Genomic DNA, 23434 nt, shown 5'->3' on the forward strand with positions numbered 1-23434 from the left:
AGGGGTGCTTGGGGCTTTCCCCCCAGGGCTTGCTCACCAAAACCTGCAGCTGGGCTGAACTGACCCTTGCTGCTCTCTGGGTAAGGCGTGTCCAGCCCCCTGCAGGCCTGGCTTCTCTGCCCAAGCCTGGCCTAAGTGAACCTTGGTGGCTTTTCCTTGCAGGCAGCTGAAAAACAATCAAAGGAGTTTTCCCTTTCAACTTGGCCTTTGGAGGCTGGGGGCAAGGAGGGTGCTGTGCCTGGTGGCTGAAGGTACAAGCAGCTGCTGCAGCGGCTGTAACTGGCCCTTGGCTCAAGACCATCTGCCTTGGGTCGACACCTTGGCTCGGGACCCCGAGCATGGACGCAGCCCCAGCCACAGGGACCTGCCCCTGTCTGCTTATTCCCAGTGCCTTAAAAAAACCCCAGGCCACAGTGTCGCAGCTGTGTGCGTTGAGAACAAGTCTGAGAGCAGAAACTCTTACTGTTGTCTCACAAATGGGAGTTCGTTACCCAGTGTGCAACACCCAATATGCACACAGAGCCGAGATAATCAATTTATTTCCGGTTTTGCGCAAGACTGGGTGCTAGGTGGTAGCTCCACAAAGCTGTTCATGCAGGTACAGTATTTATACAGTCTAGTTATGCATAAGTAATTACACAAAGCAGTTTTCTATTGGTCTACATTTTCTTGTCTGACTCTTAAAGCTACAGTACTACTTTAATATTCTGTGCATGCCCAAAGGTGAGGGGTCTCTGCTTGGGCCGGGGTCTCCAGCTCAAGGGGTGTGATTTTTCCTATTATAACGAGGAGAGTTTGCGTGAGGGTGCTCCTTATCGCCCTTCTGCTAGCAGCTTCAGACTGTCCAAAACATCTTGATTAGCTTACATGTTTCTCCAGGATGTGCTTTACTCCCAAGGCCAATAACTCTTGATGAGGCATTCCACGTCCCAGCCTGAATCCCCCTTAGCACCTTGACGCGTGTCTCGGCCCTCCGTTATCTTTAGAGCACTCATCATAGCTCAGTGCTGAGCTCAGACCGATCTGCCGTACGTACTCGTATAACGCTGAATCCGACTGACGACGTTACTTTACTTTCTCAAAAGAGGAAAAAACCCGCAGCCCTCGCCAGGCCTCCACCGCCGCTGGGGCGAGCAGGGGCCGAGCACCGCTCCGTCCCGCCCTGCACCGCCTGCTCTGCGAGGAAGGCCGCGCTGGGGCTGTGTTGGCCGCCCCCCCAGGGCCTTTCCCCGCCCGCCGGGTGCCGAGGGGCAGCTCTCCCCGCCGGCGGTGGCTCCGGCCCCGGTACCGGACCCCGCGGGGCGGCTGCACGTGGCGGCGGGCTCCTCCCGCCCCGCACTGCGCACGCGCGCTCCCCCCCGGACTCCACTTCCCGGCGGCCGCCGCGCGCATGGCGGCCGCCCGCCTCCTTCCCGGCAGCCCCCGCGCCGTCCCTTCCGCCTCTGCCGCGGTGCCGGGCTCCGTGCGGCGGCGGCACCGGGCCGCACCGCCGCCGGGCCCCGCTCCGGCTCCGCCATGGCGTCGTGCGCCGACATCCTCCGCAGCGAGTTCCCCGACCTGGACGGCGAGGTCTTCGCTTACGTGACGGGTGAGCGGTGCCCGTTCCCCGCGGCTCGGCCTCCCGCCCCGCCGCGTGTCGCGACACTTCCCCGCTGTCGCGACAGGCGGCCGCGCCCGAGTCGCGACAGGCGGCCGGGGAGGGGCGGCGTAGCGGGAGCGGGCGGGTGCCACCTGTCGGCCGCATCGCGACCCGCGGCCGTCCGTCGCGACAGCGCGCGCGCGCGAGCGGAGGGGGTGTGCAGCGCCGGCGCCGTGTGCCCGCAGGGATCCTGCACGCCAGCGGGGCGGACTTCGAGTCGGTGGACGAGCTGGTGGAGGCGGTGGGGGAGCTGCTGCGGGAGGTGTCGCAGGACGGCAAGGACGACGGCGCCATCCGGGAGATCTGCCAGCGCCTCTTCAACACCCTGCAGCTGTAAGGGTCGCCCCCCCGCCCTCCTCCTCCTCACCCTCCTCCTCCTCCTCCTCCTCACCCTCCTCCTCTCTCGCAGGGACGAGGGCCGGGCCCAGCGCTGCAGCCAGGTGCTGCTGGACGCCCCCATCCAGCTCTCCCAGATCACCGACGGATACAGTGAGTGGCACCCCTCAGAGACCCCCAGCCGCGCGTCGTCGTGTCCCCCCCACAGCTCCCGTCCCGCTGTCGGGGTGCCGGCAGCAAGGACGGGCTCAGGGCGTTGAGCGTGCGCTCGCCTGACCTTGGGGGAGCGGTTCCCCCGCGCACCTCGGGCTCCCCCTCGCAGGTGCACCCCTCTTTCTCTTCCTGCTGGTGAGCTGTTGCTAGCAGCACCTGGCTGCCCGCAGGGCAAGCTGGGCTGGAAGGAGAGGAGCCACCCTTTGGTCCCCTTGTCCCGTTGGAGGGGGACAGTCCTCCCTGGTCGTGGGCAGCCACTAAGGCAGCGCTTGGTGGAGCCTCCTGGAGCACGTGCTCACCGACCCAACCGTCTCGTTGCAGCAGATGCCAACGCGGACCTGCTGCCGGGGCTGTTGCTGAAGAGAGGCCAGACCTCGGTAAGTGGGGGGCCGTGCCCTCGTTCATAAGCCAGCAGACCCGGTGGGAGCAACTGACGCGTGGGGCTGCAGGTGCCCTGCCCTGCTCCGGTCACCTCGCGCCCGGAGAGCAGCGGGGACGGGCAGTCGTCCTGGTTAGGGGCACAGCTGCGGGGGGTACTGCTCCTCCTCGTCAGGTTCACTGTAATTTGGGAAACTCTTGACCTCGGTCTGGTAAAGAGGCTCAACAGGAGTTGATGGCTTATTAATTTGGCCAGATCTATTTTGCCATAACTTCCTAATGAGCTTCAAAGCGTGGTTGATGCAGTGGTGGTGTTCAGAGTGCAGCTTCTCCGACTTTCATGAGGGCCTTTGGCTTCTGCAGCAAGGCTTTTGATTGAGAAAACAGCATGTTCTGGGATGACATCTTGCCATACTGAATGAGAGAGAAAATCCTGGCTAATGGTTGGATGTTGGATGTTACAGATGAGGAGTTAGCAGGAGCAGCTGTTTTCCAGAGAGCTGCTGCAGGGAGGTTGTAAGCCCAGCTTTAGAAATGGCTGTGGATTGTCGTGGTTTGAGAAATACAATCGGGAGCGGAGAAGTTTGGAAGCAGTTACGCCTCATGACCTGGAGGAAATCGGAATATCTTTGCCGATGAAACGCGTGTCTGCTCAGGAGTGACCCGGCTTGCCTTCTGTGTTGGATGTGCCAAAGCTTGAGTACGGGCGAGGTGTCGTTGTGCATCCGCAAAGCAAAGACAGCGGTAGCTGTACAGGGCGGACAGTCTCTCTACCAGGCTGGTCTTTTGTAGAGCACTCCCTTCCTGGGGTAACGTGTTGAGGACGAGAACCCCTCACTTGGAGGCCGAGACCTAACGTGATCCCCGCGTGTCTGAATGGAGTCTTAAGTGAAAGCTGGCAGCTGTTGCTGGTTTTGGCACTGGAGTTGTTGCTGCTGGGTTTGCTCTCTGGCTCTCGTGTCCGCAACTCAAAAAGGATCTTCAGAAAAACTGGAGACGATTCAGAGAAGGTCTCGGGAGGCCTCTCAAGTTCTGGAGGACATGTCTTACTGGGAGATTCAGGGAGCTCTGTATAGTTTATAGAGTGACTCAGTCTGTCTGTAGGTACGGGGTCACAGCTCCAGCAACAAGATGCTCTTCAGTCTAGCATGCAGGTCTGCAACATGCTCCGGTGGCTGCAGAGTTGTGTAGAAATAGCTAGGAGTGTTCTTGGTCAGCCACAAATATTTGACTTGACGCAGGAATAAGCTGGCGTGGGCTGAGAGCCTGGCCAAGACCAGAGGCCAGGTTAAAACACTTGGCTCCTTCTTGCCTTCAGGTTTAATTAAATGCTTTTTGTCTCTTTCTTGATTGATCCACCACGTAAGCTGAGTTTGTTCCAAAGTGACTAAAGTTTAACATGCCTCATGGTCTAGGACGAGGGTGGGTGTAGGGTGTAGTGGAGGAGGCACTGGGATGGCAGGTTGCTGCTGTTGAAGTGACTTGGCTGACCCGGGTCCCTGGAACTAGAGAAACTGGCTGTACATTAGGGTCAGCCAAACCCTTTGCCTTGCTGAGGCAAAAATGTTGTGTACAGCAGTTGATTTAGGACTTCATTCCCGAAATGACTTCCTGGCCTGATTAGCTTCCTCAAAATACGCTTGAATCTGTCCCAGTTCCCCTGTCCTACCTCCCTCCCCTCCTTCCAGGCGTGAGGGGTTGATTGATCTCTTTTCTTGTGGAGTTGGGCTTTTGGGGCTTTTGCTGAAGATGCTCTCTCTTCTTTAAACTCTCTGCTTTGTGCCCCAGATGGTGAATGCAAAGAAACTGGAGAAGGCGGAAGCCAGGCTGAAAGCCAAGCAGGACAAGAGGATGGAGCGGGATTCCCTAAAGTCATCTGGTCCTCTGTGAGTACGGAGGGCGCCTCGAACATCCCCATCCCGCTCTGCTGAGCGTGGCTGGGATCTGGCTGTACCAGAGCTTTCCTGTTGAGCCTCCTTCTCTGTCCTCTGCCTGCCCACAGGGTCCTTGAGGAGGCATCTGCCAGCCAAGCTGCCAGCAAGAAGGAGACTCGTATGGAGTCATCAGGCAAGAACAAGTCATATGATGTGCGCATCGAGAACTTCGATGTGTCCTTCGGTGAGCGGTGAGTGCAGGTGGGGTGGTGGGACAGATCCTGGCTGGGGTTTTGGACCATGAGTCATTGAGACTGGATTGGAGAGTGGTTGGGAAATGACAGAGGGCGTGGGAAGGATCAGAAAGCAAGGTGGGCACCTGACCCTGTTGGCTTTGGGCAGGAGAAGTCTGTGATGGTTGCTTGGCCCCAGCACAGCCTGAAATATGCTGGGGGCAGGTGGCTGCCAGTTATCTCCCTCTCCATGGGGCAGTCTGACCAGGTACCTGCCTGTTCTCTTGCTTTAGCGTCCTACTGGCGGGAGCAGACCTGAACCTGGCGTTTGGACGGCGCTACGGGCTGGTGGGCAGGAACGGGCTGGGGAAGACCACGCTGTTGAAGATGATTGCCAGCCGGAGCCTGCGCATCCCCTTGCACATCAGCATCCTCCACGTGGAGCAGGAGGTGGCAGGGGACGAGACGCCGGCGCTGCAGAGTGTGCTGGAGTGTGACACCACTCGTGAGAGTCTGCTGCGGGAGGAGAGGGATCTGACGGCTAAGGTTAATGCTGGCAGGTGAGATGTTGCTGCTGGGTTTCCAGCCTTCCTATGGCTTCTTGGCCACGAGGTCTCATTCTGAGGTCTCTCCCTTCAAATGGAGGGCTCCAGCAGGGCTGGGCTGTGTCTTGCCCACCTTAGTCCTGCTTGGGGAGATCAGACTCCCCCAGAACTCAAACCGTGACCCCCGTCAGTCCCACACACTCCTCTTTGTCCTGCCCCAGGGGAGAAGGGACGGAAGGTGCCAGGTTATCGGAGATCTACGCGAAGCTGGAGGAGATTGAGGCAGACAAGGCCCCAGCGAGGTGAGACAGCACTGTGGGCACCACTGTCTCTTGGCATGGGCAGTGGTTTGGGGCATGGGGTATGGAAGGGTGATGCTGTGGCCCTGGGATCCACCATGTGTGGCAGGGGGCTCTCCCCACTGCTGCTCTTGTCTCTTCTTCTGTCACAGCTCTGCTGGGCTAGGAGTAGTCTAGCTTCCCCCTGAAGCTGGAGGGATTTTTTTTTTTTCCCCAAATGGCTTGCATTGTTGCTGCTGCTCCTCTTGGGCCTCCCCAGGTTCCTGGTGTCTGGGGAACATTTCTGGGATGTTGGTGGTAGTGACTCTCTTCCTGGCCAAAGAGCTGAAAGCTTCTTATGAACCTCCTGGGACTTCATGTGGATGCTGTGCCCTGCTGGGCTGCATTTCCCAGCCAAGCAGAGCTCTTGGGCATGCAGGGAAGTTTTCCTGCGCCCGAATGGCCTTAAACCACGCAGCAGAGTCCCCACAGTGACTGTGGGTCTGAGACCTCAGGCTGTGCTCTGCCGTTGGATGCTGGGTAGCTGGGTTCCAGTTCTCTCCCCTTTTCCCCAGGGCATCCGTCATTCTCGCTGGGCTGGGCTTTAATGCAAACATGCAACAACAGACAACCAAGTAAGTCTCCAGGTTCTGGGCATCAAGACAGAAATGGGTCTGGGGAGACGCTGCTGCTAGTGAGTGCCCAGGTGCTGCTGTGGCTGTAAGGGAGGGGAGCCCTGTGGGAGAGTTAGGGTCTATTCCTGCCCATCCGATGTGGTCTCCTGCCCTGGGGGTGCCAAGCCACCTGCCTGCTGGACCATGGATCTTGTGCTGCGCCCAAGATCTCTGCAGGGACGCGCCATCTCTGGGTGCCAGCAGAGCTGAAAGGGCTGCAGGGGAGCAGGGAGCCTGGCAGGCAGGCAAACATAGAGTTGTTCTGTGTTAAACAGTAACCCCTCTCTGCAACCTCTTCTCTCCTCAGAGAGTTTTCCGGAGGCTGGAGAATGAGACTGGCCTTAGCCAGAGCCCTGTTTGCCAGGTTGGTGTCCAGGCCTTCATGCCATGGGGTTAACCCTCCTTGCTGTCCCTGCTGCGAGGTGCAGGGGTGCTGCCTGGGGGTCCTCTCGACTCAGGCTCTTGGGGTGGGGAGCGTTGGAGGCATCGCAGCTCTGTGTGTGTGGTGCAACGCGCTCTACACTGACCCTGTACTCTTTTTGCTTCTGATACCCATGTCTTGTTTTTCCTAGGCCAGATCTCCTTCTGCTGGATGGTAAGTCGATATTGCAAGTCTCCTCCGACACTGCCGCTGGGCCTGCCTGTGCCCTTGCTGGGGTTGGGAACACGCTGTGGCCTTTAGCTGCCTGCTCAAAATAGCCCTGCGTGACAGGGCGGGTGCTGGCAGGGCTGTCGGTGCTCCCCTGGCACGGCGGGCAGAGCTGGCGGTGGCACGGGGAAGTCTGCTTGGGCAGCCGCTTTCACTGAACTCAGCAGAGCTCTGCCCCGTGTCCCAGCCGGGTGGTCTGCGTGTCATCATGCCCCAGGCAGTCCCTTTCCCTCAGCTGTGGCTGCCAGCACGTTCTGGGGGGAGTCCCTTCACTGCAGTGGGTGACCCTGGCACTGGGCTGGTTCCCTGGGGAGGTGCCCACCTTGGGTGGGGGGTCTGGGCAAGGCGCTGTTGCTGAGCACCGGGGCCTGGGTACTGGTATGGAGTGGGGGGAGCGTCCCTGGCTGAGCCTCGGCCCCTGTGAGTCCCCTGAGCTGTGGAGGCAGGTCCCCACGCAGGGTCTCTTCCTCCATAATGCCGATCACTAGCTTTTCCTGTGTAAAAAAAGCATAATCCAGCCACGCTCATCCCTCCTGACCTCAGTGTCTCTTTCCCTTCCCTCAGAGCCAACGAACATGCTGGACGTGAGGGCCATTTTGTGGCTCGAGACCTACCTGCAGGTAGGGGGTGGCAGGAGGCCCTGGGACAGAGCGAGGGCAAGGGATGGAGATGTCCTCCAGGCTGGTGTCTTGCCTTGCTGGGTGGTGGAACCAAGTCCTGCACTCTGACTTGATGGTGCTCAGGCCTCCCTCTTGCTGTCTCCTCCAGACCTGGCAATCAACCATCCTCGTGGTGTCCCACGACAGGAACTTCCTGAACGCGGTGGCCACGGACATCATCCACCTGCACTCGCAGCGGCTGGACACATACCGTGGGGACTTTGAGAACTTCATGAAGATCAAGGAGGAGCGGCTGAAGAACCAGCAGCGAGAGTACGAAGCCCAGCAGCAGTACCGTGAGCACATCCAGGTACTGGGAGAAGACAGCGGTGCTGGGGCACTCTTCTCCCGGCCTCGTCCCTTTCTCCATGCTTCTAGACCCATGGATGTGGCTCTGTTGTTGCAGGAGGTTTGGCAGCAGAGCGGAGTGGCTGGAGCTGAAGGGGACCTGGGGCTCTTTGATGCTTTTCTCTCTTGTAGGTTTTCATTGACCGTTTTCGCTACAATGCCAACCGAGCGTCCCAAGTGCAGAGCAAGCTCAAGCTGTTGGAGAAGCTGTGAGTGCTTGTCCTGCTCTTCTCTGGAGGTGGGGAGGGGGCAGTGCTGATAGGAAGAAACAGAGGTTCCCAGGGTGCCTGGGAGATATGGGGGTGGTTTGGGGTTTGGGTGCTCTGTCTCTGGTCCAGAGGCTTTGGCTAGGATGAGGCATCGCAGAGCTGATGCCTTCTGGTGTGAGAACAGACCCCCAGTGCAATACACCTTGGTTATGTGTCTCCTCTTCTTGCAGGCCAGAGCTGAAACCTGTGGACAAAGAGTCTGAGGTGATCATGAAGTAAGTGTCCCCTGCGCCTGGCTCCCTTTCTGACGTGAGCTCCTCCTGGGTCCCATCCCGACTGGGACAACCACCCTTTCCTGCGGGCCAGCCTTACTCTGACAGGGAGCCCGGACAGCCCCCTGCGTTCAGGCTGGGTTCCCTCCTGGGACCAAGGCTGCAGATCTGTGTCCCCTTCTTGTGACCATCCTTCCCAGAGGCCCTGCATGGCAGGGAGCCCCCCCTGCCACCGGGGGGGTTGCAGAGATTGTCCCGGGGGGCTGGGAGCAGAGTCTCTGAAGTTCCTGGCCATCTCTCACCTCTTCCTGCCTTCCTAGGTTCCCCGATGGCTTTGAGAAGTTCTCCCCCCCAGTCCTGCAGCTAGACGAAGTAGACTTCTATTACAACCCAAGTCACTACATCTTTCGTTCCCTCTCCATCTCTGCTGACCTGGAGTCCCGCATCTGTGTGGTATGTGGGACTGCAGAACAATGGTGGCTACGAGGGACCTTGGGGACCCTGCTCAAAGCAGGGCCAACTTTGATGTTAGGTCAGGTTGCTCAGGTCCTTGTCCAGTTGAATTCTGGATATCTCCAGGGAGGACTATTTCTCCCGTTCCTCTAGGTCCCATTGCAGCATTTGATCATCCTCATTTTGAGGAACATTTTTCCTAATACCAGTTAGAATTTGTGACTTGTGCCTGTTGCCCTTCACCTTTTCACCAGGCACCTCTGAGAAGAGACTGGGTCCACCTTCTCTGTAACTCCCTGTTAGCTGACAGCAGCAGCACGTAGTGGCAGCTCCTGCTACATTGGATGGGGCAGCAGAGAGACGCTATGTGCTTGCAAATGAGGCTGGGACCAGGTAGTGCTTAGGCTCGAGGGCTGGGGGGGGAACGTCTTCTAGCACTGCTGCCTGTGCTGCTCGTCAGTGATAGAAATGCAGCTTCCAGGTAGCTGGAGTCACTGGTTAGACTCTCCTCCTGCCCCCCTCCGCTGCCCGATCATCCAAGAGAGCTGAAATTCCCTGATTGCTGCCCCTCTCTCCAAAGTACCTTCATGCGTTTCACGTTCTCCAATGCTGCTGCTGCTTCTCTAGGTTGGGGAAAACGGAGCTGGCAAGTCGACCATGCTAAAGATCTTAATGGGGGAGCTGGCACCAGTCAGAGGGATCAGACATGCTCACAGGTACCTCTGGTAGGAAGGGCTGGGGGACTGGGAGGAACGGTGCAGTTGGAGGGCTTCTGGGCTGTGCTTTGGAGTGATGGCTGCCTGAGTGACGGGGATGGGTCCTGCACACCCACGCATATGCCCCCCTTTCTGTAGCTGCAGCTGCGAGCGCTGTGGTTGCAGGGCCCGATACCAGCTCCCAGTCTCTCTTCTCATTCTGCAGAAACCTAAAGATCGGGTATTTCAGCCAGCACCATGTGGATCAACTGGACTTGAACATCAGTGCTGTAGAGTTGCTGGCAAGAAAGTTCCCAGGTGAGTTTTGGAGATTCCAGGAGATCTGGGCCATTGAGGTCTCCTTTGCCACACACGGAGCAGCATTGATTTGTTCTGTGGCCCTGGGCAGAAGACTCTGTCACATCAGTGCTTAAGGGACACTGCCTGCTCTGGGTTAACTCCCCATGTCCAGCACAAGTTCAGGACACCAGCCTTGAGAATCTGAGCTGGTCGTGCAGGGGTAGCCGGCAGCCTGCAGACCCCAGGCTGGTGCTCTGCCGTGGCCGGGTTTTGGGGGCAGATGACCCGTTTCCCTGCTGGGCACAGAATGAGCACCGGTTCCCCCTTTCCCAGCTTCCAAAACCTCCCGCTCCTTTCTCCACTTAACATTACGTAACGCAGCGACAGGGAATCAGGGGCAGCGTCGCTTGGAGTCAGTCACCAGCTCTGCAGCCCCTGTCCTGATTGTGTCAATCAGGTTTTCCCGCAAACCCCCTGCTTGGGAGGGAATTGCCTGGAAGCGGCTGCTGAATTCCTCCCCCGCCGTGCTGGTCTGGCACAGGCTGCCCAGGCGCAGCACCCACCGAGCTCACGGTGCTGAGGGCCCTGTGTCACGCCGGGTGTGCCATAGCTGTGTTGTGACACGCTCCTGCAGGGAAGACGGAGGAGGAGTACCGGCATCAGCTGGGGAGCTACGGCGTCTCGGGGGACCTGGCTGTGCGTCCCGTGGCCAGCCTGTCTGGAGGTCAGAAGAGTCGCGTGGCCTTTGCCCAGATGACTATGTCCTGGTAATTTTCTCCCAGATGCTGTTAATTTTTGCATGGCTCCATCCCTGGAGCCTGCTTCACCGGGAGGAAGGTGGGCATCCAGGGACTTTCCACTGCCCCACAGAAGCCTCGTCCTTGGGACTTTTGTGGGGAGAGAGGTTGTCACCCTGGGGGGGGGACTGTGTGGAAGGAGGCAGGTGGCTTTGGGCTCACAGGGATAAGAGGTATCCCTGGAGCTGAGCAACGCTGATCTTTGGGCCGTGCAAATGCCGGTCGCTGCGGCTTTTCATGGCTAACGCAACAGCCTGGTGGAGGTCCCTGCAGCGTGGAGGCGTGCAGACCCAGCCCGGACCTGTTCCAGTGCATGCTCAGAGACATCTTCCTCTTTCAGTCCAAACTTCTACATCCTGGATGAGCCAACAAATCATCTGGACATGGAGACCATTGAGGCGCTGGCAAAGGCACTGAATAAGTTCCGGGTAAGGCTCCCTCAGTGAGATCTGTTTTTCTAATGCTCCCTGCAGCCTCCAGCTCGGGTTACTTGGTATCTCAGCCAGAGGCGGACAGTCAGATAGCAGTGATGGCTTCAAGTCCAGGACAGATGTTGGGAAGGGTCAGTCACATTTCTGCCTTAGCTGTCCATCCTGGTGGCTTGTTTCACTTGCTGGCTTTGGCTAGGGGTGGCTGAGAGAGGCAACAGCAGATCAGAGAGCACCTTGTCCCCCATCTTGGCCAGTCACCTGCACTCTCTGATTTCTCGTGTGCTGCATGCGGCACTCAGCCCTGCCTTGGGGCCTCTTGGCTCTTCCTTAGGCGCAGTTTATGGCTGATCTCCAAAGACAGCCTCCAGATACCATTGTGATCAACCTGGTTCTCAGTGTTTTATAGTTGCTCAGGTTGGGGCAGTTCTCCTGTGAAAGAAGAGGTTAATTGAGGTTGCTCGGGGCCTGGTCCAGCCACCTTTTGACTGTGACTCCACCTGGAATCTCCATCCTTGCAGTTGTCAGAGACCTGGAGAGCCACTAACAAACCCTGCACTTGCCTTCCACGAGGGGAGGCTAAATACGTTACTGCTGCACATGCCTCCTCCATACGTCACCTGTCCGTCCCCTCGGAGGATGGGAAGGCTGGGATTCGGTCCCTGCCAGTGAAGCACTGTTGAGTTTTCCCTGGAGCAGATGGAAACCTGAAGTCCTGGGCACAGGCTGTGCAGGGGCGCAGGATCTCCATGCCACCAGCACTGGGCCCTGGGCTGTGCTCCACTAAGTTCCTCCCCCCGCTTCTGTGTTGGCAGGGTGGTGTAATTCTGGTGTCCCACGACGAGCGCTTCATCCGCCTGGTGTGCCAGGAGCTGTGGGTGTGTGAGAACACCACTGTGACCCGCATCGAGGGCGGCTTTGACCAGTACAGAGACATCCTGAAGGAGCAGTTCCAGAAGGAGGGTTTCCTATAAGGGAGGCGGGAGCCGGACTGCACCGGGGGCTGGAGCGCGAAGCTCAGCCGCCTCGGCATCCATCCCAACTGTGCCTGGCAGAGCGCCGAGGACGCTGCTGCCCGCATGGACCGTCAGCCATGCCATCAAACTGCCACCTGAACTGCTCTCCCCCTCCCGGGGCTGGGCAGAAGGACAGCGAGGGAGCAGGAGCACGGTGCTGCGTGTGGCCAGGGGCTCTGCTGCCGGCCGGGGCTGTGCCTGGTGCTGGGCACGCTGGAACGGCTGTGCCTGGAGCTGCTGCTCTGCTGAGAGGAGGGAAGGAGGTGTTGTGTCCCGACCCCCCCTGCCCCCGGTTTAACTCCGTGCTCTGGAGGGCAGGAGAGGAGCTGTTCTCCATGTTTCTTCGCTTCCCCCTCTGCCTTTTTCTTTTTTTTTTTTTTTTTGTGTGTGTGTGTGTGTTTAACTGGCTGAACACTAGTCAGGCTTCATCACATGCCACCGTCCCCTCTGCCGCCCTGGAGGGAAACGCCTTTGCTGCTAAAAGTGACCCCTGCCTCTTCCCCCAGCCCCTGGAAGCCGGGGCTCGCTGGGTCTGTCCTCCCCAGGGGCTCGCGTTCGTAGTGCTGAGGGAGCCAGAGCCCGGCTCTGCCTGGGCCCCGCTCCCTGCTCCTCTCCCTGCGCTGCCGGTACCAGCTCGCCTCGCTGCCTGCCCTTCCCTTCAAACCGGCCCTGGGGTGGGCTGCTCGGCACCCCTCCCTGCCCGCCTGCACGCAGGCTGCAGTGTAAATAAAGGCAGGATGCAGCGGGTGCAGCGCTCTCCTTTCCGTGGGGGGCTGCGGGGCACAAGGCTGCTCGGGGGAGATGGGTCTCGCCGAGTTAAAGGGCTCCCCTGCGGTGCTGGGGAGGCCGGCACCCGGGGTGGGGGTGGGGGCTCTGCCTGTGTCCCACGGGGCTCCCGGGGGCCGCGGGCCGCCTCAGGGGCACGGAGCGGGGGCGGGGCGGCGTTGGGTGTCAGCGCCGGCGGGCGCCCGGATCCGGTTGTGGTTTGGGGCTGCGAGAAACCGGGGCTGAGGGTGGGCGGGAGGAGGGGGCAGAGCAGGGGAGGGGGCCCGGGCAGGCCGGGGAAGAGCGGGGCGGGGGGACGGACCCTGCGGGGGCCCGGACCCTGCGGGGGCCCGGGTGGGGTGCTGGTGCCCAGCGGCGCGGAGGCCGGCCCTGTCCGCGGCCCTCCCCCCGCCGCGCCGGTAGAGGCGGACCCCCCTACCCCTCCCACCGGGGCGGCCGGCGCGAGGCCCCGCCCCCGCCTTCCCCGCCACCAGGTGGTCCCGCCCCTGCGGCCGGGGCGGTGCTCGAGCCTCGCTCCGACCGGCGGCGGGCACCCACCGCACCGGGCAGGGCCGGGCCGGGCCGGGCAGGGCAGGGCAGGGCGGGTGCCATGAGCGCCGGCGGGGAGGCGGCAGGTGAGGGGCGCGGGGCCGCCGCCGCCCCCGGAGGACCGTTCCCCCGCGGCGGGCCGCGCTCGGCGGGGAGCAGCCCCGTGCCCAGCCCCGGATCCCCTGTGCCCGAGGAGGTGAGCGGGGCGGTGGGACGGGACGGGACGAGACGGGGCGGGGAGGGGGGTGTGCGGGTACCCGGGGGCCGCGCCGTGCCCGGGGGTGCGGTGCCGCCCCGGGATGCGGGGTGTCTGCGGGGAGGGGTGGGGGTCGTGTGAGTGCGTGTGTGCACGGCGGGGGTCGTGTGAGTGTGTGTGCGTGGGGCGGGGTCGTGTGTGAGTGTGTGTGTGCGTGGGGCGGGGATCGTGTGTGTGCGGGGGGGGGTCGTGTGAGTGTGTGTGTGTATGCACGGGGGGTCGTGTGTGAGTGTGTGTATGCACGGGGGATCGTGAGTGTGGGCGGGGGTCGTGTGTCGAGGAGGGCTTTGCGGGAGGGCGCTCTGTGTGCGGGGGTTGTGCCTGAGGGGGGCTGGGGGGCTCTGTGTGTGTGTGCGGGGGGCTCTGTGTGTGTGTGCGTGTGTGCGAGGAGCTCTCGGGGGGCGGCTGTGGGCGCGGGCGGGGGATGGTGCCCCGGGGCGCGGGTGTGTGTGCGCGGGTGGGGGTGCGGCGGCGCGGCCGGGGACCTGCGCGGCCGGGGACCTGCGTGGCCGGGTTGTGCCGCGCCGTGCTGCCCGCGGCGTGTGCGTGCCGGGGCGGGCCCGGGGCTGGGGGCTGCGGGGTGCTGGGGTGCGTGTGTGTGTTGTGTGTGAACGGGGGGGCTGTTGTGTGCTGATTCGGCGGGGGGTCCCGTGGCGGTGCTGGGGCGGGTGCTGCTCGCGTGGGGGGTCCGTGTCCGTGTCCGTGGATAGGGTCGCCGCCCCCCCGTCCCCCTCGTCCCCCCGCGGCGGCCGGTCGGGGCAGGACCGGGAGCGCGGCGCCATCTTGGGAGCCATCAGGTGCCCGGCGCGGGGACGGGCGGCGGCGGCGGCGGCGGGGGGGCCGCCCCCTCCCCTCCCTTTCCCGGCGGGCCGCGGCCGCCTTCCCGCGGGGAGAGCCGTGCAGCCCGGCCCCAGGGTCCCCCCTCGGTCCCCGGAGCCGGCGGGGGGGGCGTCTGCTCCTCCGCCCCTGGCTCGGGGGCGCCGGCGCGGGGCTGGGTCTGCCGCCGGCCCCCGGCGCTCCCGCACCGCCGGGCCGTGGGTCCCCGGCGCTCCGTCCCCGGGACCTTGTCCCGAGCGGCGCCGGGCTCTTCCGGCTGACCCGGGAGCAGCCGGGGAAAGCCCAAATCGCCGGGCACTCTCCCAGCCCCGGCGCCTTCTCCCTCTGGCCTTGAGTCAGCGGGCTGTGGGCGGGGGGGCGGACGTCCCCGGCACCGGGGCTCCCGAGCCTCTGACTCACGCTGCCGGGCGGCTGCTGCGCTTCTGGGTGTCCCATCGTGTCGTCATTGTGCGTGTCCCTTCCTCCCCCCTCCCCGTGATCTGGGCTTTAAAGGGAAGGGCTGTATCTGTCGGGGCTCGATGATGCAGATGGGCTACGGGAAGGATGGATGTTCGGGTGACCTAAATGCTATGCGCTGGTATAATTGCCCGGTGGTCCAGGGCTGCCTGCCGGGGTCGGTCGTGATACTCGGCTCACGTAGGGGTACCCGGGGAGTTTAATCGACACGCGGCGTTTGTTGCAGCCATTGCAGAAACGACAGAGAACCGTGGAGGACTTCAACCAGTTCTGCACCTTCGTTTTGGCCTATGCAGGCTACATCCCCTACCCTGAAGAGGTAAGTGGGATTGCGGGGTGTTCCTCTGCAAAAAGACTTGTTCCTCTGGGCTCCCTGCCATGTGCAGACCCAGCTCCTAATTCTTCTCCTGGAGAGTCATTCTCCATCCCCAGCCCCTTTCTCCTTACCCTGAATGTCTGCGCTGCGGTCTCCCATGCTAGTCCTGCGTCTTCCCCTCTTGCAGAATGAGCCCTGGACCCACGGAGGCAGCATGAGTCCCCAGAACAGCACGGGGAGCACTCAGGACAGTGATAGCTGGGCTTCATCCCACTCCTCCGACTGCCACGTCCTCACGGATGACGGGAGGAGCAGGAACGCTGTGGCCGGGGGGGCTGTGGACAACAGCCTGCTCGTGAGCTGCCCTGCCTTCCCCACCAGCTTCTACGATGTCCGGCCCCAGCAAACCAAACGGAAGAAACCACCAGCAAAGAAGCTCATTTTGGAGCAGGAGGTGGAGAAGAGGGTGCCGCTGAGCGCTGGGAAAGGCTTTGGGGCAGAACAGGATGGGGTGAAGGAGCTGGCTGCGCTGGAGGGACAGGTGCCTCCTGTGAAAGAGCAGCTCGTGGAGCCTTCCCTCAGCCCGGCTGGGGAACCCCAGCCCAACTCCCTCCTGGAGGAGCTGATGAAGGAGGAGAAGGACTGGATGCACGGAGTGCAGGAGACCGAGAAGCCAGCAGGAGACGATCCTCAGCTAAAGGAGCACGACCCCTGCTCTGCAGGGAGGAAAAGCCCCAGTTCTTGTAGTACCGTGGACCAAAGCGAAGGGGAAGATGCAAGCAGAGGGAGCTCCCAGCTTAGTGGTGAGTGTCCGAGGGAGCGCAGAGGGCCCTGTTGTGCTGCGGTCAGTGCCGAATATTGTCCCTCCCTCAGCTGGAGCCACCCATGCTGGCTGCAGGGAGGGCTTGTCGATGACCCAAGCCTCTCCCAGCAAGGGGAGTACCTTCAGGACCTGGGAAGGGAGCTGGCCTGCCCTTTGGCAGCTCTGTTCTGCAGAGTGAGCGGGACAGACCCGAAACGTGCCTGAAGTGGGGTGTAGGGGTGCCTTGCTCATCTGGTCTTTATTTTTTTCCTCTTCCCCCCCCTTTTGCAACTTTAGCAGTCGAATTCACAGCAGCTCCCAACACCAAAGCAGAAGGTGAGTGGGGGGCTGTCCCATTTAACACCAGTGGAACTGGCTAGTCTGGCCACAGCCGGACCTGCAGCTGGTAAGGTGGTTTCTGACCAGTGTGTCTCTCCCTGACCAGACGACGACGCCTGGGATCTGATCACCTGCTTCTGCCTGAAGCCCTTCGCAGGGAGGCCCATGATCGAATGTAATGAATGCGCTACCTGGATCCACCTCTCTTGTGCCAAGATCCGCAAATCCAACGTGCCTGAGGTTTTCATCTGCCAGCGATGCCGCGATGCCAAGCAGGAGATTCGCCGCTCGAACCGAGCTCGGACGGTGCCCCGCAAGCGCTTCTGTGACTGAAGCTCCTCCAGAGCAGGGAGGCCGGGGGTCCCCTTTTTAAACCGAAGACTGTAGCCCGGTTTGGCTAGACAATCAATGCACAGTAATGGCAGGGGAGGGGCTGGGCCATGGGGCTGGACTGTCCCCCTTGCACTTCTGACTCCTGGAAGCTGCCACGCGTGTCCTCCCTGGGGATCGCGTTGACCATGGAGCTTGGCTACCCCAGAGGTGTGGGGGGGAGAGGAGGGTGGTCCAGCCACGCACTAGGTCACTCGGAAGCATCTCTGTCCTCGCACAAAGCTGGCTCAGTGCCTTTCCCCTAGGGCAGCCGAGGAGAACCTAGTCCAAGTAGTTTTTCTGTGGTGTGGTGGAAGCTTACACTTATCCCAAGATGTGACTCCCCTTCCTCCTTTTTCCTCACAGTTTTCCTTTCCTTGCCTTGGACCTTTGGGTGGGCTGCGATGGCAAAGCCCCGGTGACCCAAGTTCTCCTCCGGCAAGTAGGTGCAGTCCCGGCGAGCTCCCTCCACGTAGTGTGCTGCCCTCCAGGGCAGGAGGGGAAGGGACATCGGTCCTGCTGACGCCTGAAGCAGACTGGGGCTCTGCATCTTGGGGGTATTGGTGGAGCCATCCATCTCTGGCTCATCAGCCTTGTAGGCTGCACAGGGGAGGTCCTTCCCCTGTCCCGTGGTGCTCCTGGTTTCGTTTGCTGTGCCTGTGGCCCCAGGATAGTCCTGTTGGGTCAGGAGCAGCAAAGGCATCCTCTGGTAGACGATTACAAAGGCTGTTCTTGCTGAGCAGCCCTCCTTGGTTCACCTTCTCCAGTTGCACTGCTGTCTCCTGTGTGAAAGGGGGGTGGGATTCCTGGCAGGAGACTGAGCGCTTATCCTTGGAGCTGGCCGTGGCAGGGCTGGGAGCCCTTTGGAAGGGGAGCAGGAGAGTGCTCTGGTTAGCTTTCCATGTTTTCCACTTCCAGTTTAAAACAACTGAAGCTTGTGCCCTGTGGCCATCTCCTGCCTGCAGGGCTGTCTGGTGGAGCATCTGCTTCAACACCAGCTGGATGCCGAGACCTGAGCTCAGATGGAGCCTGCAGCTGGGAGGGCCTTCCTTCCCAGCACTCCCTCCATCACAGAAGTTTTTGGGTTTTTTTCCTGCACATATAGAGTGAAACCTAATGACTTGTCAAGAGTGGGCCCTGAGGCCCTTCTGCTATGCAACTGCTGCTCTGGAGACACAGGACATGCCCTCTCCAGGCCCCCGGTTAAGTTTGGCAGTGGAAGGCTTTCCCCCCCTCTGTGTCCCCTGTGTGCAGTGTGTGTGTGATCTCCTGGGGCCCCACGTGCACTAACTGTTGGATCCCACCTCCTCCTCACAGCCCCTCCAAAGAGCCTGGCCCATGTGCCTTCTGCACTTTCCCTGGGGGATGCAGACCCTGCTCCTGTCCTGGTGACACTCGGCTCGGCCCCTGGCGTGCCGCTGCCCACAGCGGGGAGTGGGACAGCCCCCACTTGCCAGTCCCCATAACTATATTTCTTAACTGGGTTTTTTCCTACTTGCACATCTGGTTACTGTGGGACCACAGCTGGGGGAGGGTGTGGGGCAGCCCCCTGTCACTCAGCAGCCCCCAGGCTCATCCCTGTGCCTCTCTCCTCCTGTGGAAAGCCTGGGCCCCAAAAGTGCTTTATGTTTTTATAGTTACTTTGTATTGATATGTAAAATAGCAAATTCTGGTCCTTGCCCTGTGGAGTGTGGCTGGAGTCTTATGTATATAATAAAGTACTTTTGCCATAACGGTGGTGGCTTTGGGTCTCACATCCCTTTGGGACCTGAGTGCTCCCCTTCTGCCGTGGCTGGGGGGGGGACCTGTGTGGGGTCCCACCCAGCCCTGCCCCCCCCAGTAAATGCCGAGCTGCACAAACAACAGGGAACAAGCAGGCCAGTACATTGTGTATTTAATAGAGCAATGCCCAGCTCCCCACCGTGCTGCAGTGCACGGGGGTGCTCCACAGGAACGTCCTCTGGACTTGGGGACAACCACTTCAACAGGCACCGGCTTCCTGAGGCTGCAGCCAATTCATTGTGAGCACCATGGGTTACTCCAAAGAAACAGCAGGTCCGATGGCTGGGGGAGGGTGCCCACCCACCCTTGCTGTGACTCTTAAGGTACATCACGATTTAGCTCAAAAGCTGTATTTTGCTCTTGGGCACCGATAAACCTTCCGTGGCTCTGTCTCCCCTCCAGAGTGGAATTACGATTTAGTCCTGACAGCAGTTGAGGTGCCAAAGAATCCAGTGTTCTCCATAAAATAAGTCCGTTATTCCAGCACAGGGGCATCACTGCCTTTCCCTGCAGATCTGGGGGTGTGCCAGCTTCCATCGGGCAGTGCTGTCGGGTCAAATGGGGGATGCAGTGAGGGGCACAGGACAAGAAGGCACTGAGGGTTGAGCGTTGGCCTGGCTGGGGCAGGAAGAAGTCACTGTTTGAGGGGACCCTTACCAAAGCAGGGTCCTGTTGGTGTGTCATTTCAGTCCCAAGGCAGTTGCATTGGGGCAGAGGCAGCAAATGGTCCAAAAACGGCAGCAAAACTGGGCATAATTTCTATGCTAGGGGCCAAAGCTGGGTTTGTGCAGCCAAGCAAGCATCCTGGCAAGCGAGGCAGGGGGAGTCTACTCCTCCTTGGCCCAGACAGAGCCACCTGCCTTCCCTTCGAGGTGGGGAATCACCGCCTCGGTGTAAAACTTTTCCAGCTTGGGCACTGTGTGCCCCCAGAACTCGGCATCGAACTCCACAGGGACCACAGCCGTCTCCTTGGTGGTGTGCACCACGAAGTCAGCCTGCTGGAAGCCGGCGGCCGCCAGCTGGCACTGGACCTGTGTGAAGTAGGCATGATCCTTCTTCAGCGCGTAGGAGTCCCCGTCCACCTCCAGGCAGAAGTCCTTGTCCTTGCAGGCCTCGCGCACTGTCCTGTTCCTGTGCTTGTAGGGACACTTCACCTCCAGCAGCCCCAGGGCCTTCCCTGTGGCTGCCTCCTTGATGATGCCATCCGGGCTGGCGGCGATCCACCTCTTCTCCTGGTGAATGAAGAGGCCGCAGTCCTCAACCTGCACCGGCTTGCCCACCGCCTGTGACTTCAGCTCCTCGTAGGCCCGCACGGCCGCCTTCTCATTGCGGACCCCCCAGGACATGGCTGGCGTCTGCACCCTGGGGCTGGAGCTCACCACCGCTTTCAGGTAGGACTGGGGCACCTCAGCCGTCTTGCCGTTGGCAAACCTGCTGTTGGCGATCTTGGGGGCCACGGAGGCAGTGATGCGGTTCTCCCGCCACTCGTACCACTTGGGGTTGCTCCGCTGGCCCCGGGTCTCCTTCTCCACCCACTGGATGTCCTGGCTCTCCAGGGGGGGCAGGAACCAGCCCCAGGCCTCACTCGGGTCAGCCCCAGGCTGCTGCTTCTGCGGACGTGGGTCAGGTCTGGCCGGACCAGTGGGTCCTTTGGCACCAGGCGGCTTCTTCTGGGTTGTAGAGCAACTCCTGGCTGATGCTCTGTGCTGGTCTCTGGCATCTCCTAGGGCTCCGCGGGATGCTGTGGATCTTGGCTGAGAGGAGTCTTGCTTTGCCCCCAGCCCCCGGCTGGTGCCAGCGGTGCCGGCAGCCGGAGTGCTCCTGGATCGGCTGCCCGCAGCCGGAGCCTTGGCCCGGGTGGCCGAGGTGGAAGGCGGCAGCGCGGCAGGGGTGGTTTTGGAGGCAGCTGTGGCCGGACGAGGGGATGACGTGCCGGTGGGCTCCTTCCTGGGTCTCCCCATCGCTGCGTGTCAGAGGGTTTTACGCTGTGGGTATTGAATACAATTGAGTGCATTTCCCCAAAACCCAAGTTTCCCTTTCTTTGGTCCTCCCTGCGCAGGCTGCCAGGGCAGCTCTGTCCCCACGCCTTTTCTCGGGTGACACCACCTGGCACGCCACGGTGGCGTGCCGCCTGGTTTAACGGTGCTGGGGTGCGCAACCTGCCTCCCCCCGCCATTAACCCAGCCCCGCGTGGGGCCGGCTCTGCCCACGCCCCTGCCCGCTAGTGGCCCGGCCAGCCCAGAGGACAGGGCGGGGGGACAGCGGGGTCTCCCCGGGGCCACCTCCCTCCGCAGGGAGGGGTGCCCGTGGGCGCCGCGCTTGCGCGGGGACCGGGCGGGCTCCCCGAGGGCCCACCACCCGGCCAGCGTGGGACACCGCGTGGGGGGGCGGAGGGCGGTGGGACCCCACGCGTGCTGCGAGGCCGGGGCCCGGAGCTCCCCCGGCCCCCAGCGGCCGCTCCCCGGTGCCGCTCTCACCGCTCCGCCGCCGCCGCTCCGGAAGCGCGCCCCGCCCGCACCACGTGCCCGCGTGGGCGGCGGCGGCCCCGGGAAGCGGGGGGGACGGCGGGGCCGTGGCCGGGGTGCGGGGCTGGGTGCAGCCGGCCCGGCCGAGCCCCCCGCCCTGCCCGCCGCTCCCCACTAGAGGGAAGCAGCCGCTCGGCCTTGCCCGCCCGCCGGGGATCGCCCGGACCTGCCCGGTCCCCTTCTCTCCCCTCGCCCTCCGTCTTCCTCCCCGTTCTTCCTCCGCTCCGCCCCCCCGCCGCCAACATTTTGCTCTGGGCTGGGGACGAGCCCCTGCAGCTCTCTCCGAGCTCTGCCCGCCCCCCCGGGCCTTTCGCCATGGTTTCTCTTCCAGGTCCTCTTCTCCCGGCCCCCTCTCTCCTGCCTGACCCCTCAGCCACCGCTCCGGGGAGGGGGTCCCAGCCCCGCGTACCCCATCCCTGCCTGCGGGCAGGGGTCCGAGCCTAGCAGGGAAGCAGGCCAGCACGGCCCTGCCCGGCACCCGGCACCCCAGCTGTGCCCTCGGGCCCCCGAGCGAAGGGACAGGCACCTGACGGGTCCCGCGGAGCCCCGATCGCTGCCGGCACCGCGCTGGCCCGAGCTAATCCGAAATGCCACGGCCCACCGACAGACCGGTGGCGTGGCAAGGCAGGCGTCCGGGGCGTGGGAGTTTCTAATTCCTGAAACCCACGGAGTTTCGTTTCCAGCAGCCAGCCGCCGGGTAAGGCCGCCTGCCCTGGGGCGGCTGCTGCAAGGTCCCCATCGCTGCAAGCCCCCCGCTATTTTCAGCTGCGGAAAGGAAACCCAGCCGCCGCCAGCGTGTGTCCTGGGTCCGCCCCTGCCAGCATCCTCAAACTTCGGTTAAGTCTGGGCAGAACAAGCGCTGGCAGCCTTCCCAGCTGCCTTCCCCAGGGGTCCTTGATGTCTCCATTTCCTGCTGCTTGCTCCCTCCAGCCCCTCTGTAACTCCCTGCAGCTGGGCAGGCTAATATTGCACAGGTTAAACCGAGGTGCACCTAATTTTGACCAGGTGTTCCCCTCCTCCATGGCTACCCGTCCTCAGGATCTTCTTTAGTTTGTGCTGATTAATGAGCAGCAGACAGCTGAACAGGATGCCCCTGCCCCTCTCCCTGCAGGCAGAGCCTTTGCCTGTCCGGCCTTCATCTGGGTCTGAGAATCCGCAGCTGCATCGAGCGCAGTCACTCCCAGCCTGACACCGGCTGGTATCTCTTCGGGCTTTGGGTCATTTCCTCCCATAGCACTCAATTCACAGCACTTATCGGTGACTTAGGAGCTGAGAGCATCTGTGAGAGCTTTGTGGTCCATGCTCCCTCTAGCCAGCCCTGCCTCTGGGTGATAATTCAGCTCAATAAACCCAGGACAAGGTACAGGTGATTTGGGGAGAAATACCCAGATCGTGACTGGTCCCTCTGGCAAGGGCTGCGTGGGGTTGTTGGGGTGCAAGGGCGTTTAATGGAGCTGTTGGGCTGAGCCGGGCCTGCAGTTGCAGGGTTTAATGCACGCCTTAGCTCAGTGCTCTGCTGAAAAGCAATGCCGAGCTCTCTGAGGGTTTATTTGTGGCTGTGACGAGCTGCTGTAGTGCAGCTGTGATGGTGCAGAGCAGGGACACGCATGCCTGTTGTCTGATGCTGGTGTGAGCGCTGTATGGAGCGGGATGGAGCCCATCTGCATCTCACTGGGGCTTCTGCACATCGCCGGTGGGCTCGGGGAGGCTCGGCTGTGTCCCTGGTGCTGCGCATGCTGTGGTTATTCGCCTGCTGTAACGCCGGGGCCGCAGACAGCGTCTGACGCCGTGGGCTGGCTGAGCCCCGTCACCCTGGCTAGTGGCACCGACCCAGCACTTGCATTTGGATGCTTTTCTTCACCTCAACTTGGCCTAGAAACAATATCTCAGAGAAAAATCAAAGCTTGTGGTTTTTTTTCTGGGGCTGGAGCAGCCGTGGCACTTGCCGTGATGATGGGAGCGGGAGCCCCGTGTGTGCTGCAGGCTGGGTGGATGTGCTGCGGTGCGCGCTGTGCCTCCAGCAGCTCGCAGAGCTGGCATCTGTCATGTGGGGGGGGTAATATATGAGTTAGCATCCTTCTCCTGTGGTCATAAGTGACAGGGAAGGAGAGCAGCTGCATGCTTTAGCTCTCCTCTCTCCGCTGCAGCACAAGGAGGAGAAGCGGCGTGCTGTGGGGCATCTCACACGGGGAGAGGGAATGGCTCGGCATGCTCTTGCAATGACCCAGGGGACATGCAGAGTGCCTCTCTGCCAGATAATTGTGTTGGCTGAAGCCCAGGGTAAGGGGTTGGGAGGAGGGAGCGTGCCCTGAGTGGCAAGGGTGTCTTCCGCCGAGGTTTTCCTCCTTTGCTCCTGCCGTTACCTGTGAAACCCGTGCCAAGGAGCCAAAGCCGTAGCGGTGCATGGGTCAGCTTAGAGGTGAGATCCAGTGGGGAGATGCT

General features: G+C 61.6%; 3 protein-coding genes across 10 annotated transcripts; 2 read left to right on the forward strand and 1 right to left on the reverse strand.

Annotated features, from left to right (window-relative positions):
* The first annotated feature begins 1417 nt into the window (after positions 1-1417).
* Positions 1418-12757, forward strand: ABCF3 (ATP binding cassette subfamily F member 3). Of its 4 annotated transcripts, none has more exons than XM_072867081.1 (21): positions 1418-1588; positions 1825-1972; positions 2049-2128; positions 2510-2565; positions 4355-4452; positions 4569-4691; positions 4967-5233; positions 5440-5520; positions 6072-6131; positions 6478-6534; positions 6743-6765; positions 7384-7439; positions 7588-7788; positions 7959-8035; positions 8266-8310; positions 8628-8760; positions 9388-9476; positions 9682-9773; positions 10390-10479; positions 10893-10980; positions 11796-11937. In XM_072867081.1, the coding sequence occupies exons 1-20, from the start codon at positions 1516-1518 to the stop codon at positions 10967-10969; spliced, it is 1926 nt and encodes a 641-aa protein (XP_072723182.1). In that variant the 5' UTR covers positions 1418-1515; the 3' UTR covers positions 10970-10980; positions 11796-11937. The 4 variants fall into 4 exon arrangements, with proteins under 4 accessions (XP_072723182.1, XP_072723179.1, XP_072723180.1 ...); XM_072867078.1 differs by having other exon boundaries at positions 1419-1588; positions 10390-10522; positions 11796-12756; XM_072867079.1 differs by having other exon boundaries at positions 1419-1588; positions 2513-2565; positions 10390-10522; positions 11796-12756.
* Positions 12758-13280: 523 nt separating this feature from the next.
* LOC140654097 (PHD finger protein 13-like) lies at positions 13281-18409 on the forward strand. 3 transcript variants are annotated; one of them, XM_072867083.1, is made up of 5 exons: positions 13281-13506; positions 15086-15178; positions 15363-15978; positions 16278-16313; positions 16423-18409. In XM_072867083.1, the coding sequence occupies exons 1-5, from the start codon at positions 13372-13374 to the stop codon at positions 16647-16649; spliced, it is 1107 nt and encodes a 368-aa protein (XP_072723184.1). In that variant the 5' UTR covers positions 13281-13371; the 3' UTR covers positions 16650-18409. The 3 variants fall into 3 exon arrangements, with proteins under 3 accessions (XP_072723184.1, XP_072723185.1, XP_072723183.1); XM_072867082.1 differs by having other exon boundaries at positions 13286-13506; positions 16275-16313; positions 16423-18408; XM_072867084.1 differs by lacking the exon at positions 16278-16313 and having other exon boundaries at positions 16423-18408.
* Positions 18410-18569: 160 nt separating this feature from the next.
* On the reverse strand, positions 18570-21773 carry LOC140654720 (uncharacterized). Of its 3 annotated transcripts, none has more exons than XM_072868368.1 (2): positions 21519-21773; positions 18570-20452 (listed from the first exon to the last, which is right to left on the reverse strand). In XM_072868368.1, exon 2 carries the CDS (start codon positions 20426-20428, stop codon positions 19295-19297), a length of 1134 nt encoding a protein of 377 aa, XP_072724469.1. In that variant the 5' UTR covers positions 20429-20452; positions 21519-21773; the 3' UTR covers positions 18570-19294. The 3 variants fall into 3 exon arrangements, with proteins under 3 accessions (XP_072724469.1, XP_072724471.1, XP_072724470.1); XM_072868370.1 differs by lacking the exon at positions 21519-21773 and adding an exon at positions 21159-21179; XM_072868369.1 differs by lacking the exon at positions 21519-21773 and adding an exon at positions 20945-21066.
* Positions 21774-23434: the final 1661 nt, after the last annotated feature.

This window comes from Ciconia boyciana, chromosome 7 (genome assembly GCF_034638445.1).
Source record: "Ciconia boyciana chromosome 7, ASM3463844v1, whole genome shotgun sequence".
NCBI classification, from domain to species: Eukaryota; Metazoa; Chordata; class Aves; order Ciconiiformes; family Ciconiidae; genus Ciconia; species Ciconia boyciana.